General features: G+C 55.1%; 3 protein-coding genes across 3 annotated transcripts; all 3 read left to right on the forward strand.

Moving 5' to 3' along the window:
• Window positions 1-6591: 6591 nt before the first annotated feature.
• DACRYDRAFT_59944 (RhoGAP-domain-containing protein) lies at window positions 6592-8298 on the forward strand (the record flags this gene model as incomplete). Its single annotated transcript, XM_040775596.1, has 5 exons — window positions 6592-7168; window positions 7220-7405; window positions 7453-7587; window positions 7641-7746; window positions 7797-8298. The coding sequence occupies 5 exons, from the start codon at window positions 6592-6594 to the stop codon at window positions 8296-8298; spliced, it is 1506 nt and encodes a 501-aa protein (XP_040623884.1).
• Window positions 8299-9363: 1065 nt separating this feature from the next.
• On the forward strand, window positions 9364-11101 carry DACRYDRAFT_59664 (MFS general substrate transporter; the record flags this gene model as incomplete). Its single annotated transcript, XM_040775578.1, has 5 exons — window positions 9364-9584; window positions 9628-9782; window positions 9840-10030; window positions 10083-10775; window positions 10823-11101. The coding sequence occupies 5 exons, from the start codon at window positions 9364-9366 to the stop codon at window positions 11099-11101; spliced, it is 1539 nt and encodes a 512-aa protein (XP_040623885.1).
• Window positions 11102-12172: 1071 nt separating this feature from the next.
• On the forward strand, window positions 12173-14025 carry DACRYDRAFT_25413 (phosphoglycerate mutase-like protein). The gene is made up of 5 exons (XM_040774151.1): window positions 12173-12213; window positions 12263-12313; window positions 12383-12597; window positions 12655-12933; window positions 12987-14025. Exons 1-5 carry the CDS (start codon window positions 12186-12188, stop codon window positions 13773-13775), a joined length of 1362 nt encoding a protein of 453 aa, XP_040623886.1. The 5' UTR covers window positions 12173-12185; the 3' UTR covers window positions 13776-14025.
• Window positions 14026-15876: the final 1851 nt, after the last annotated feature.

Raw genomic sequence — 15876 nt, forward strand, 5'->3', positions numbered from 1 at the left:
GCTAGTCTAACAATATTGTTGACCAACATAGATAATCTTTATCGTCACAGTCAAAGACCGGTACGCAGCCGGTAACTACCCCGTTGCCGGTGCCGGTGACGGTTGCCAGGGTCTGATGAGCTTCCCTGGGGAAGCAAGAAGCGGCTTTTGCGGAAGTATGCTCGCGTGGGTGCGGGTGATGCGGAAGCTTGGGGGATGGGATTGCGGGATGGGGTATATCATCTCGTCCTCCTGGCAGAAAATTGTTACTCAAGTATACGTGATACGAAACCATAGGAGAAAAACAAATGATCGGTAGAGTGAGGGAGGCGGTGCGTTTACTTGACCGGCGGGAATGTAGATATGTGCGGAAAGGAGGGGAATGTCTCAGGGATGAATAGATGTATTTTGTCTCTCTTTTTTTGGTTAGGGATAGGGACAGGGGGGCGGATGCAGCCTTGCCTCTCTGTAAAAAGCGACGTTGATTAGAGGTAAAAAGTGCAAGCGATGTGTTGTTGACTATGGAAAGAGGAAGGTTGAAGTAAGATTTAGAGTGGAAGGATAGAGCCACAAGGGAGGGAATGAGATAGTTGAAATACGGAAGGGGATAAACATTACTGTTTGATCGATCCATTGACCGGTTAACGGCTGTTTCACTCCCTTTTTTCGCCTACGTAAACTTTGCTTCTGTAGGAACACGTCCCCGTCGTCAGGCAAGCTTCTGCCATTAAATAAGACGCGGTATACCGTGTTGGTTATTTCGTGACTGGACAGCGACGACGACGACGAACACGTACACGTACACGTACACGAACACTGACGGCCATCTGGGAGGAACTGTTGGTTGGGACTGCTGGTACGTTCACGGCATTCACCCATCTCTGTGTTTTGTTAACACGTATACGCCAAAAAGCAGGTCGATAAGCGACTTCAACCCCTGTTACAGTACTGAACTGCCAGCACACCAACGACGACGACGCGTATTCCTCGTGTCCAGCATGCCTAACCCACAACGTCGGCGTCACCCGCAAGAGGACTATCCCTCGTCTACCCCTCCCCTCCAGATCCCAGATCCCCACTCCCCACGCCTGCATAGCACACACCCGTTTCCACGCTCAGTGTCACCGCTCTCCTCTCCCACGACGCTTCCCCACCAGGGGGAGATGGGACAGATGACCTCTTACCCAATCCCCATGCAGAGGGATACGGCGCAAAGGGAGAGGGATAACATGCAACGAGAGAAGGAGGGTAAGGAGAAGGAAGGAAAGGAGAAACGCGGGTTCTTCACACGTCCTTCCCGCTGGTTTGGCCGTTCCCAAACCTCATCCCTCACCTCCCTCTCCCCTACTCCTCCTCCTCTCCCCAACCACCCCTCCACGCCCAAGCTCGCTCCCTCCCCGCCTCGTACGAGCTTCTCCCTAGGGTTCAAACGAACCATCAGTACCAGCTCGAGCAGCTCTCTCCTCCCCCCTGCGGGAGCAGCAGCGAGCCGGAGCTTGTTGGACGTCTCCTCCCCTTCTGGGCTGCCGACTGTTCCCGGGAGTCCGGAGGCCAGTCCGCCCAGAAGCAGGGGGAGCAGTCATAGGGGCGAGGAGAGGCCCAGTACTGGGACTGGGACTTCTAGCGCTGGGGCGGGAGGCCTGGGGGACTTGAGGAGTATCGCGCATAAACCGTGGAGTAGGAGCATGGACGATTTCTCGAGGTTCTTAGGAGGGGGAAAGGAGCGTTCTCAGGAGCAGGAACACCCGAGGGAGGAACATCAAGCGCATGCACGAGCGCGCGAGAGCCAGAAGGAGAAGGAGAGGGAGAGGGAGAAAGAGAGGGAAAGGGAGAAGATATACGCCTACCGCGAACGGGGGTTGTATGCCTCGCCAAACTCGCCCAGCGCTGCGAGCTTCACATTTGGCACCGGCCCTTCCTCCCACTCCCAGCACACACACCAGCCATCATATCCCTCCCCCACCACGTCAGTACCAGCATCAGCATCAGCATCCTACTTCCCCTCCCCTTCGCCCTTTTCAGCCCATTCCCAGCCCCTGCCCTCCCCACTAGGGACGTCATACTCCACCCCCACACCCCTGCGAGGCCCCGTCACCCCCCCTCTGCACCAACAGCAGCAGCAGCAGCAACATCAGGGCCCGCCTAGGCTCGCAACCCCTCAGCCGGTATCACCTATCTCCCCCGGGGGGATAATGTTGTCCACCAGCCCGGGAAAGAGGAGTATGGAGTACTATGTTGCTCCTGCTTCTCCTGTTTCTGCTCCTGCGGGAGGGGGAGGGATGATAGGCGCGGGGATGGCAGTAGGGGTGGGAGTGGGAGGAGAGCACCAGCACCAGCATGGAAACCGTCAGCCCAGCCCCAAACTCTCCCTCTCCCCAACAACATCCGGGGTCATCCCATTCCCCAGCGTCTCCCCCCTCGACCCTCACTCCCACCCCCACCCTCACCCCCACCCGGCACCCCTCAGCGCAAGCGGGAGCAACCCCTCCCTCCACCTCCCCCGGTCGCGCGCCAGCTCCTTAGGCTCTAAAGGGAGGAGTATCTCCGAGTCTCGCGTTTCGCTCGGTTCGCCGGGGACGTCACCTAGCAAGGATAGGGACAGGGATAGAGATAGGGGAAGACCGAGCATGGACCGGGAGAGGGGGGCGGGGGGGAACGTGCCGCCTGTTCCTCCGCTGCCGGTTATGTTGACGGGGAGCGTGTCGGGCTTTGGATGGGGGAGGGAGGGGAGGGATGGCAGGGATGGCAGGGAGAAGGATGTACGTGATGCGAGAGACGGCAGCGGTAGAGATGGGAGGGAGGGGAGGGGGAATAGGGAAGCGACGATCCCTTCTCTTCCCTCAGGGTCGTTTTCCGGCACTTGGAGAGAACCTGTTCGCGAGCGTGAGCGCGAGAGGGAAAGAGAGAGGGAGAGGGAAAAGGTCAGCATACCCCCCGTGCCTAGTATCCCCCAAGGCATCGCGCGTGCTGCTTCGCCCCTGAAGGAGAAAGGGAAAGACCGAGACCGCGAGCCTGGCAAGGAGTACAACAAAGACAAGGATAAGGAGAAAGAGAAGGAGAAAGAGAAAGAGAAAGAGAAAGAAGAGCTAACTCCGTTCCTCGCCCTCCTTAGCCCGACAATCGATTCCGCCCTTGCGCAGTACGCTGCTCAGGCTAGGCAGAGGAACACTCTTTTCCCAAGTGGGAGCGGAATGGGGCTTATGCCCGAGGAGAAGAAGGGGAAGGGGGAGTGGAAGGTGTATAAAGCGAGTCTGAAGGGGAGCAAAGTCCTTTTCTACAAGGTAACGTCTCTGTTTCTGTTTCTGTCCGGCTGGGAGTGCAGCTGATGCGGTTCTTTAGGTCCCGAGTGATCGTCAGCCCGCTGTGGAAGCGCATTTCCCGCGCACGCTGGTAGCGGTCGACGAACGGCCTTCCCCTCCCTTAGCTTCTGCGCCTATCAGCGCCGGTCCCAGTCCCAACGGGCCCAAAGTGCGCAAACGCGCTTACTGGGGTCGCGCGCGGCACCCCGAATGGCGTCGTTCTCCTTCTGACGACGACGGGGAAGACGCCTGGGAGGGAACGGGCGAGGCGATCGCGCACGAATGTGTGTTCCGCAGCTTTTTGGAGAGGAAGAGGGATACGATCATCTCCTTGCCGCCCTCTTTACCGGCCATCATCAAGCTGGATCCGTTCTTGCCGCTTGAACCGCATGAGATCACTTTGCCGGATGATGAGCAAGGCGATTTTCCGGAGAACGACCCGCCTGTCGAGCACACGCAAGACGAGTTCGTCCTTGCGGCTATGGCGCTCCTGCCCCGGTTGTGGGGCGGCGAGTTCTGGACAGAGATCGATAAGCGTGTGGAGAGCACGGAGGAGGGGAGCGAGAGGGAGGAAGCGGTACGTCGGCTTAGGCGGGCGATGTTGACTGTTTGGGGAAGGGAGATGTGTGAGACGCTTGCTGGGGAGGAGCCGGTGCTCCCTCGGCAGGGACTACAGCACCCGGTGTCGGAGATGATGGAGCGGAAACTCCGGTTCGGTATGGATAGGGAGACGTTCCTCTCCCTCCCGCCTAAGGCTGTTGCCGATTCCCTCAAGGTGTACCACGCTGAACTTTTCCCTTCCCCTTTCACTCCGTCCTCTTTCTTCGGCAAGCAGATGGACCCTTGGATGCTCGCAATCGCCCCTGAGGGGTATGACGAGCTCTTGCACCCGGTTACGAGGCTGGTCATGCTCCATGTACTTGTTGAGAGTCGCTCGCGCGAGACGCGTCGGGCTGCTGTCCAGGGCTGGGTGGAAGTGCTGAGAGCTGGACCGGGGTACGCCGCTGCTGAGGCTATCCGCCGCGCGCTTGGGTCTGCCCCGGTGGCGAGGCTCGAGGGATTCGCAGATGTCGTCCAGGATGTCATGTTTGGTGAAGAGGATGGCAAGGGGGTGTGGAGGGGCGGGAGGAGGGAATTGAGGACGCCCCTCGAGAGCGTGGGGAAGGAAGATGGGAGGTGGGGCGTGAGGGAGATGAAGCACGTTTGGGAGACTGTCCAAGAAAGGTGGAGCACCTGGACGAAGGAGGGATCCGACCTGGAAGAAAATGGCGATGTGGGCGCTCTGATCCTGTTCTGGAAAGAACTGGCTGGGGAGTCTGATGTCACGTACCAAACGTATGGATCCGTTCTCCAGGAAAGTGATTGGTACTGATGATGGTTGCAGCATCTCCTCTTTCCTAGCTCCTTCCTTGGCCGCGCAGCCGAGAAGTGTCACTCGCATAACTGAACACTTCTGGACCCCTCGCCCTCTGTATGCGACCTCGTCTTTCCTACTTTCTCCGCTGCAGTTTCCTGAGGGGTCCTTCCCCACACCGGCATCGGACGATGACGCAACCTTGGTTCGTCTGATGGAGGGAGAGCTCTTGGTCCGCTTCGTTCCTGCCGATAGTACGGGCGGTCAGTCCATCACACGACCGCCTTCCCTCGCCCTCCCTAGCAACTTCAGCATCCCTAACTCACCTCCGACTTCGAAGGTTGACAAGCGCATCAGCACCGTGACGACATTGTCGAGGACCACCACTCTTTCACGTCGGTCTTCCCTACCTCCCCCGGCGGCACCTGTGAAGCGCGCAGTTCTAGTTGGGGCAACCCTTGACAGACTCATCGACCTGCTTATCGTCGGGGAGGATTTGGAGCTTGATCTTCCGGCTGTTAGGGACGACCTTGGTGTCGTTGGCAAGAAGGAGAAAGTCTCTGTTGATGTAGACGATGCCAAACGAGTCTTCTGGACATGGAGGAAGACGTGGGTCAGCGGGACAGACCTGTTCGACATGTTGAAGAAACGCTTTGATTCGCCGATGCCCTCCGCTGTCTTGCCCTGGCCACGCACCCTCCTCGTTTCTCGTGTCAGATTCGGCGTTCTTCAGGCGCTCGAAGAATGGCTCACTATCGGCGATGGTGCTCAGGAAGCTCGAGAGAATCCCGCTCTAGCCCACAAGCTTGCCGACTTCCTCGCTGCTGAACCTGAGGATGGGGACAACATTGGCTTCAAGCACAGCGTTGTACATCGCGTGTGGGATAAATCCATTCGCACCCCAGCAAGAGCGAGTGACAAGGTGCAACGACCAATCGGGCATGGCCAGGGTGGGTTGGATACTGCGGTGCCTGACCTTAACGTGCTACGGCCTGAAGGACTGGTCAATCAACTTGAGGACATTGCTGCAGCTCTCTTTGCGGATGTCACTCGTCAAGTACGTGCAACGTGGAAGACGTGGCCAAGTTGTGCTGACACTAACTTTAGGATCTTATCGCCGTTGCCGACATTTTTGAAGTCCAGCTAGCAGACCGTCTAGCCTTTTTCCAAACTCGTGATTCGGCTCCTGCGGTTCCTGAGGATGTCCCCATTCAAAACATATGTTCTTTCCTTACGTTCACGGATGCTGCTGCCTCGCTCTCTCCAACCTCACTCTCTCCTCTGTCTCAACTCCTTCCCGATCGGATCCGGCAAGTGCTCTGTGGCCACTATCAAATGCAGCGATGGCTGGCATGGAAAGTTGCAGAACCAGGCCTCGGTCCGGTCGCTCGCCAACAACGGATGAGTATGCTTCTGCGATCCATCGATATATGCCGTGCTCGTATGGGCACCGTGGCACAGTTTTCGCCCATGCGCTCATTTGTGGAAGGCGCAATAACCGCTGCTCTGCTGACACCGGAAAGCCGATTCTTTACGAGAGCATGGCAGGGTGTCGCTCAAATCCGTGGTTCGTCGGGAGAAACTCTGAACAGTCTGCTCTCCACCTCGCCGCAAACGGGCATGCGCCAAACATCACCCATCATGACTGTAGATCTTGGCTGGGTGCTGGAGCGGATGCTTGAGCTGTTGGCTCCTTCGAATTCAACCACCTTCACGAAAGTGACGTCACCCTTGATCAACCTGAAAAAGCGGAGAGCCCTGGACGATTTGCTGTCCCAAGTTCTTCTGACCGTTTCTCCTCTGCGTGGTCCGGCCCACGATCCCTCTGTAGATCTGTTTCGCTTGCGCAACATGGAGGCAGAATCCGAAGACTGGCCTCCCAAGGATGTACGTCAGTTGAAGGACGAAGCGTGGAGAGAACAACAGCAAGCCATGTCTTTGAGCAAGGCACAGTCCAAGATGCGGCCGTTTGTTCGCACGATAACCGTGCAGCTCGACAAATTAAAACGGGATCGCCAAGTTCGGGATCGCCTTGCTCGTGATATCCGTGCGGACAAGGAGAAGCTCGGGAAGAAGGAGACAGATGCCAATCGCCTATCAACGCAGCCAAAAAAGCCGGTAAAGCCGGGCCATAAGAAGGGCCGTAGTGTGACAGCCTTCTTCCGGGTCGTGCGACCACTGTCTACAGTCTTCGGTACGGACAAGCCTGACCTCAGCTATGCCGACAAGAGTCTGCCGGAATTGGACTTCTCAGCTCCCTCCAAACCTGCTCTTTCTCTCAGCCTTGTCCATGCTACCGTTCGCGTTTTGCCCAATGAGGTGCGATCCTTCACCTTTGCGGTGGAGACGGAGGACGGTGGTAGATACGTTCTACAAGCCACCAGTCCCATTGATCGAGAGCAATGGATCAGCGCCATCACTAGGGCTGCTCAAATCTCAGCAGCACGGCGTTCTCTGATGGAAGCCCAGGCGCCAAAGTTGGATCTGGAGAATTCTGATTGGCAGGCACGGCCGCCATCTCAGCATCCTAAGTCTGGTAAGCATTTTTACATTTGCTATCAAGTCCCGTGGCTCATTTCTGCTGAAGTATACGGTGTCAACCTGACGACATTGCTCGAGCGCGGAGACAGCCATCTCACTGATCGCGGCATGCCATTAATCATTAGTCAGCTCATCGAAGAAGTCGAGCGCCGAGGTCTTACAGAGACCGGAATCTATCGCATCTCCGGCTCGAGAGCAGTGATTGAGAGTATTAGAAACAACATCGATAAGGGTGAGTAAAGCATCAGTCTCCCTAGGAAAGATGTTGAATCATTTCAGGCTTGCCCTTTGAGTTGGTTGTCGATGAGTACACCGATATATATGCTATTTGTGATGCGATCAAGCAATGGTTCCGCGATCTCCCGGAATCCATCTTGCCGGCCACGCTGCTGAAGGACTTTGAGCAGGCCTTGAGTAAGTGTTGTTATCACGGGCCATTCGACTCCGTTATTGACGTTCACGTGCAGAAATCGAGGACTATAATGCGCGAATGTTCCGAATTCAAGACCTGGTTGTAGGCCTTCCCCGTGCGAACTTCCTGTGCCTGCGCGGACTTGCAGAGCACTTGTACAAGTAAGCACCTATCCCTGCATTATTTGACGGATAACTGACGTCATCTTCAGAGTGACAGATTATGAAGATCAAAACCAGATGCATGCCGACAACCTTGCGACTGTATGGGCACCAACACTATGTCGGTTGCCCAACGTGTCACAGATTCCAATCTTCCAAGTGTTTGGCGTGCTCGGCCCAGCGACAGGTATTGTCAAGCAGTGCATCTTGCAGTATCATTGGATCTTCAACGAGCCTGATGAAGTCGAGCCTGAATCCGCCGCAGACACCGAGCTAGCAACTCCGACGGCGGACACTCCTGCCGTGGAAGAACGGCGATTCTCGTTAACGGTTGATGATGAAGGCGCCCTGGTCGTCCAGGAAGAACCGTTGGAGCGGTCTTCGATTGACAGCCAGGCTTCATCTGTAAGAATGATGCCAGACATCGAGTTTACAGGCCCGACGCCCGAGCCCTCTGTGGACTCCCATGGCGAGTACTCGGCGGCGCAATACGAATACGAGCAATCATTTTATCCCGTCGCCGCTACGTCGACAATCATTGGATACCCCTAAAGTGCATATGCACATTCCTTAGCGATACCATTCTATCACTGTATTCCTGTCATCCTGCACCTACTCACTCCCTGCATCTATGCCCCTCCCTAGTCAGTCATTCCACGTGTATTACGTATCGGGACAATGTCAATGGATTTTCGCTTTATGTTCTATCAAAGTGTACTGCACATTCTAATTTCGAGCAAGAGGAACGGACCCTATACACAGCTTTAGGTAATCATTGACTAGGTAGCATAGTTAGTCCGAAGTCCGAAACGCCTCCGAACGTATATAGGGAGGATTCGAGTACTTCGGTCTCCCCTTTTTCCCTATGCTGAACCTTTAACTAACAAGTCACTCATTGTTCCCCCCTTCGTTCTCATATCGACCCATCCGAACACTTGTCCATCCTTTGAACTGATCTCCGAACCTAGAACCCCCCCGGTTCCCTCGAGTTAGACCTGACTCTCCGATTCGAACAATAGGACATTCGAAAGCCCTTCCCCTTATCAGTCTTGCGCACCTTTGCCCCCTTGGTTCGGAATAAGGAACTGACTACGAATACGTCTTTGAACTCGTCATCTCTTCGAAACTAACATCGATTTCTACCGATGCTACACTTGCGAACTAGCCTCTACAAAACTCGAACTGCTACTATCTACTCCCCCTCCAGCGGACTTACTCCGACGCCTCATAGGGAGGTATAGAGTACAAAAGACGACTCAATGTTTCATTGAGAATATCGCAAAAGGAAGCATGGGGACTTCGGTGCCTGATCCTGTGGGTTTCCGCCAATACTTGATGTCCATGTGTACTGTGCTTCCTTCTTCTATCAACAAGACCCATGACTGGTGCGCTAAACGTCACTCACATCTAGGATATACAGCCTCTGGTACGATCGTGCCGAAGCTGAGAATCTCCCGCCCCTCGTTCGTCCCAAGTAATGATACGGAAGAAGTGTTCAGGCTTCGTAAGATGTGCTATCGTCTCCCGGTCAAATGGTAGAGATACGGCTATCTACTAAAGTATCATTCTTCTCCGTGGCAAGGCAGCACGAAGCCTCTTCCTTGATCTGTACTTCCCATGTCTCTCCCCGAAAAGACAACTTCGAAAGTCGAGGCAGACGAGGCCTTCGAGCCCGTGGTCGAAGACGCCGGCTCAGTCAGCGACGGTGACGATGCCCTGAAGCTGGTCGGGACGAGACGGCAATACGTCTTCGATGAGGAGTACAACCGGCGGCTGACGCGCAAGCTCGACTGGGTCATCCCTCCCATTTGTGCAGCGGTGTACTTTACGCAGTTCCTGTAAGCCTGTCCAGCGATCAGCGAGCTTTGGTAACAGGAGTAGGGATAAGACAACACTGAACTATGCGAGTATTATGGGTCTGCCGATCACGGGCCAGAACTATAACAACGTGTCCATGGCGTTCTATATCGGCTTCCTTGTGTGGGAGTTCCCGACGCAGTACATCGCCCAGCGGCTGCCGATCGCAAAGTACCTCGGTGCGTCCTTCCCTAGAGTGTCAGGCTAGACATCTTATCAGTCGTTTGATGTTGTAGGGTGCAACGTCGTCGTATGGGGCGCGATCGTCATGCTTCACGCTGTGGCGCCGTACTTTGGACCGTTCTTCGCACTGAGGTTCATCCTAGGCATGCTAGAGAGCTGCGTCGCCCCGATCCTCATCCTGATCATAAGCATGTTCTATCGAAAGAACGAGCAGGCATCGAGGATCGCCTGTTTCTACCTCATGGTGCGCTTCTTCCAAATCCCAACGGCTTGCGGAAACTGAGCCGAGAGGTTAGAACGGCCTGACATCTATCTTTGGAGGGTTTGTCGCTTACGGTATCTCCTTCTACCCCGGCTCATACGCACCATGGAAGATCATCTACCTCCTGCTCGGCGGTCTAGCCATCGTGGTAGGCATAGTGGTCCTACTCTTCCTCCCCGACTCTCCCGTAACAGCCCGTTTCCTCACCGAGGAAGAACGGATCGCCGCTCTCGAACGGGTGAGAGACGACCAAGGCGGGACGCACAATAAGACGTTCAAGCGGTACCAAGTGTGGGAAGCGGTGCTCGACCCACGCACATGGTGTATCGTCCTCGTAACGATGCTGACGTCGATCCCCAATGGCGCGCTGAGCAATTTCAGCAATATCATCATCAAGAGCTTTGGGTATACGAGTCAGCAGGCACTGATACTCTCCACGCCGGGAGGACTGGTAGGGGCAGTGACGACCGTGCTGTGTGGGTACTTCTCCGACCGGAGGGGAGACAGGATGATGCCTATTGTCGGAGCGGTCGTGCCTACCATTGTGGGCGCGGCGATCTTGGTGGGAGCGAGCAACTCGGGGATTAAGGGCCTGCTGCTGTTTGCGATCTATTTGGTGCAGACATTTGGCAGTGCGCTGAGTGTGATCTACGCTTGGAACGCGAGTAACACCAGTGGGCACACGAAGAAAGTCACCATTAACGCCGTGACGCTTGTCGCGTTTGCCGTGCGTCTTTCTCATTGACACTTTCGGGTGACGCTGACCATGAGCAGATCGGTAATATCATCGGAACAGAGATCTTCCAGCCATCAGACGCGCCAGCCTACATCCCAGGGAAGACAGCCATCATCGTTCTCCTGTGCATAACGATTGTGGTGTGCGTCCTCCTGCGGGTGCTGAACATCCGCCTGAACAGGGAGAAGAAGCGCGAGCTGGAGAGGTTGATGGCTGAGCACGGGTGGGGAGAAGAGGAGGTCAGAAGGGAGAGGGAGAGGAACGCGTTTGCCGATAAGACGGATAGGGAGAACCCGTATTTTGTGTATACGCTCTAGGGGAGGGGATGAAAGTTGGTCGAGCGGAAGGATAGCGCATCTGGAAGGAGAAGTGGCGCATATATGTTGGAAGCCTGCGATATTAACCTGAATTTGTTGAACTCCGGAGTCCAGTCAGACAGGTCCATCGAGAGAGGATAGTTGGAGACAGCACGTAAGATCAGCTCATCTAGCGAGTGAAAGGCGCCAACATGAACCGGGAGATCCCTGCAGGAAGCACCCAGCGCAGAAGGAGTACGATAGTTCCAGAACACCTCTTCAGCCCTGGATCGGTTGTGTTTCGCATCATTCTGAGCCTTAAATGCTAGCAAGTTGTTGTGGCGCCTAGAGAGCTCGCGATCGGGATAGTGCGCCGAATTTCTGTGCCCAGTCAGAGGAAGAGAAGCTGAGAAGCTGAGAAGGAGGCGTCCAGTCATTTGTGCGCTTGGAAGAGGCACGTGTGCATATGCGTGCCAGCTAGGAGGTCGCCAGTCCATCTAGTACAGTTGGAGGGCGGATCGATGTTAATGGTAAATAGAAACGGATTCTGAGCATTAATTCAGCGAGTTTGAGGATAGCCACCGTCAATCGGCGAATGTTTGGTTGCATTCAAGCAGTTACAGAATAAAGACGTTGGAAGAACCGCACCATTATTGACACAGCCACTATCGGCTTGATCATCGTCGGTGATAACAACTTCCTCGAGCCACCCGATTGGCCCAACTTTAAGGGTCATCCCCCACTGCCAGTGTTTAGCGCTCATGTCGGCCATGGATCAGGGGAGAGATGCCTATATCTGCGTCCGGTATTCGTATACCCGGACATACAGGATAGAGTAGAAAGAGGAAAGCAAGTACCCATTTTCAGTTTGGATACGAAGAGAAGGTATTGATTGGGAAGGGAAGGTTAACGAATGAGAGGGTAGGGGAGAACCGAGTGAGGCGTTGGTTGCATATGGTACTCAGAAGAGCAGCATGCGACACCGCGGTCTGGATGTCGAGGCACGCGGAAGGATGCGGGGTACTTAAGGCTGGCGTGGAGGATGAGAAGTTGGACAGCGGTTCTCTCTTTGTTTCATTCCCGCCATACACTTTGACAGTCAACAATGGCTACGGACGCTCCAATCGGTCTTAGTGCGTCTCTCATTGAGGTGTTTGTGTATGAGCTGATGACAGTTCATAGTCCTCATCACCCGGCATGGTGATCGACAGGGTTTCTACCAGGATCCAACCAGTGAGTACTCTTCATTCCTCCCTACCCTCTACGCCCTCTGCCCTTCCCGCCCCGACTAACCTCCCACAGGCTACACCGCCTCCAACACCGTCATAACCCCTCTCGGCGAACTGCAAGAGTTCCAATCCGGTACCGGCGTTCGTGTGCGCTACCTCACCCCTGGGGGAGCGTCGTACATGCCCGCGCTGAGCCCACAGATCCCCAGTTTGACGCAGATTGACGTACGTGCGGACGGGGGCGGAGAGGGTGGGGTGATCGTCGACAGTGCATATGCGTTTATGCAGGTGCGTACTACCCATATCGTCTGAATGGTGGGACGAAAGGCAACTTACTATTCGCAGGGCATGTTCCCTGCCAACACCACTGCGCAAACGATCACCCTCGCTAACGGGACGACCGTCACTTCCCCCCTAGGAGGGTACGTCTACGTCCCCGTCCAATCCGTCATGCCGACAAAGGACTACACCCTCGAGGGGTTCACCTCGTGCAACACGTTCGCTGCGCACAACACGGCGTTTTATAACAGCCCCCACTTCTTGCAGGTTCAGAGCGATAATATGGCTTTCTTGCAGAGCTTGGAACCGATCTTGGGACCGGATAGGAACATCTCCCTCGCTAATGTGTGCCTTTCCCTTCAAGTGAAGCTGAAGCTGTCATCTCTAACCATGTGCAGATGTACAACATCTTTGATTATATCAACGTGAACAACATTCATAACGCAACGTTCCACTCCATGGTCTCGAATGACGTGATGGAACATGTGCGCGCTCTGACAAACTACCACGAGTACGGCGTGTTCAGCGACGTCACCCCTGCTGGGATAGGGAACATCGCTGGGCAAGCGATCCTCCAGCCCATGCTGACCGCATTGAACGAATTCCAAAACACCTCTTCGCCCGTTCGTTTCCAGTACCTCGGCGTCTCCTACAAACCCTTCCTCTCGCTGTTCAACATGACCCAAGTCCCGAACCAGGATATCGTCGACTACGCCTCCGTGCTCGCGTACGAAGTCCGCAACACCTCTTCGGGATTCACGATCCGCGCTAACTTTAGGAACGGCTCTGCGACCGCTATGGACGGGAGCGATATCCTCCCTCTGAGCATGTTCGGCAACGCGGCAGGAGCGGACATGCCCCTCCAGACATTCATCGACAATCTGGCGCCGTACGCGATCAACAACCTCATACAGTGGTGCAACGTGTGCAACCAAACTACCGCAAATGGGTGCAACATCGCCCTCGCCGCGCAGGCTGCGTCACTTTCCTCTTCTTCTTCATCCTCCGGGTCAGGGTCGGTCAGCCCCCCGATCGCAGGGGTCATAGGCGCGTTCGTCACACTCGGAGTGGCGCTCATACTCGCAGCCCTGTGGTTCCTGGCTACAAAGTTCGTCAAGCGTCCTGCACCTACGGCGGGAGGGGACAACGGGAGTGGGGAACATTTGGAAAAGAGGGCTAGTGCTTGAACGGCTGTCTTGGGCTGGGAGGAAGCAGGATGTAGGAAGAAAGGATCAGAAGATCAGATGAGGCTGTACAATATATTATGAAGATTTGGTGATCATGTTTCTTGCTCGGCTTCGACTCGGCAACGTGACGTCATGCTGATTGCCAGACTGGTAGGGACTGAAAATTCTCCACTCCCCACCTGCCTGTCATTACATGTTTTTCAGCTGTGTTTTTCAGCATTGTGTAGGACACTTTGTCTGTATCCAATGCACAAATTTATTTCATATTCATGGAAATATCAAATTGGAACCATTTCTTTACCCCATAATTATCCGGAGCCATGTTTCAGTCTCCAAAATAGAAAGAACTAATCAACAGCAATGGTTGTCATCCCACCTCCACCAGGGCCACATGCCAGGGAGGCAAATGGCAGGCAAAGTTTGTATGTCATCTGCAGACCTGTGCTTGTTGCCTCTTGGTGCCTCCTGACCATCTGGCCTACCTGGGCTAGCCATCTGTTGGTGCTCATCCTGAGTGATGTGGGCAAAGCCTGGGCACTGTCAACACCCTCCCTGGACTGGATCAAGCCTTGATGGACCAACCTGTGATTGGAGAAGACTGCTCCCCATGGAGCATGATGTCCAGGCCCAGCAATGGCCCTCCCCTCCCCTGTGGCTGCACCCCCAGTGCTAGCCATCCTCCTCTCTCTGCCTGCTGGGCACAGGCCCCCCTCCTGCCGCCTGCTGCCCCCCCTCCTTGCCTGCTGCCCATCCCCCCCTGCCACTCCATGGCACAGGCAGCCGTGGCTGCGCCAAGCACAAGACCCGGCTGCCCAGCTCTCCCAGCCCAGCCCATGCCCCCCCCTCCCCCACCTGCCCACACTCTGCCCACCTGCCTGTGCATGCCATGCCACCATGCACAGCGCAGCCGCAACCACAACCCTACCCACCCTGTTTGCCCCTAACCCAACACCAACACACATCAGCATGAGTTCCATGGAAGAAACAACATGGATGCAGCACTGCAGTGAAGGTGGCACAGAACACCTGGTGGCATCAGCATGTTGCTGAGCTGGGACTTGAGGGAAACACTGTCCAGGTGCTTGTGGAAAATCCAAATAAGTTTGTGCAGCATTTGGGGAGCAATAATGCTGTGCATAAGAAGATGGATGAACTCTACCCTGGGTTTTTTGACTGAACTGACCAGCTCCCCCTTGCTCTGGCCCAGGGTGATTGGGTGTATGAGCTCAACCCCTCTATTCCACTGCCTCGCACCTGGCTCAGTGGCTGCCCAGTGTTCTGCATCCACCATGGTTTCACCCCATCAGCCTGTGTCCTGCAACTCCTGGATGAGTTCTTTGCAACCAAACCCCGGCCTACCCTTGACACCAGCTCCATTTGCACCCAGTCCGCATTGTACCTTGGTGTCTGGCATCGCTCCAACAGTGTCCCATTTGTCACTGCAGATAGCAGGCAGCAGAAGCAAACAACATGGTGAGCAATGGTGTGGCTCATGTGAATCAGGAGGTGGGTCCATGCATGCTCCAGCTGCTGGGAGCACAGTACCCAGAGGTGGCCAGGGAGTGGCAAGAGTATGTGTTCTTGACTCTACTGCACCTGGATACACAGCTGACTCGCCACAGAATTATTGAGCATACATGGACACACCCCAGTCTTTGGGACAAACCAGACCTTGCTGGGTGTCATCACTACCTCTGGCAGGTAGCTTGGACCACCTTGGCTGTCCAATGTGACAGCAGAAATGTGGTGCACATCAACATGAAGGATGACCTGCACCAATTCACAGTCCTCTTCACATATGGTTCCTACACTATGGGCTACTTTGTTATCCTGCAGCTGAATATTTGCATTCCCCTCCAGCCAGGACAGCTTCTCTTTGTAAAGACACATTATCTTGTGCACTATGTGTCCCATTTTGAGGGGGTGTGGTATGTGTTCACTGGCTTTATGGATGGTGTCAGGGCACCAGCTCATTGCTTGGTCAAGAGACATGACTAAGCCTTTATGACATGGAAGTAGCTGCTATACCTTGGCATGTGCTGGAACCTGCTGGAAGGATTGGATGGTCAGGTGACCTGCTGTGCATGGCTGTGCATGACCT

Source organism: Dacryopinax primogenitus (assembly GCF_000292625.1).
Source record: "Dacryopinax primogenitus strain DJM-731 SS1 chromosome Unknown DACRYscaffold_25, whole genome shotgun sequence".
NCBI lineage: Eukaryota > Fungi > Basidiomycota > Dacrymycetes > Dacrymycetales > Dacrymycetaceae > Dacryopinax > Dacryopinax primogenitus.

Excerpts from the sequence above, each read along its gene's own strand:
- DACRYDRAFT_25413 (XM_040774151.1), top strand. The coding sequence starts at position 12,186 with ATGGCTACGGACGCTCCAATCGGTCTTA. Across the intron at positions 12,214-12,262 it reads GGACGCTCCAATCGGTCTTA|TCCTCATCACCCGGCATGGT; the intron begins GTGCGTCTCTCA and ends GACAGTTCATAG. Across the intron at positions 12,598-12,654 it reads GTGCATATGCGTTTATGCAG|GGCATGTTCCCTGCCAACAC; the intron begins GTGCGTACTACC and ends TACTATTCGCAG.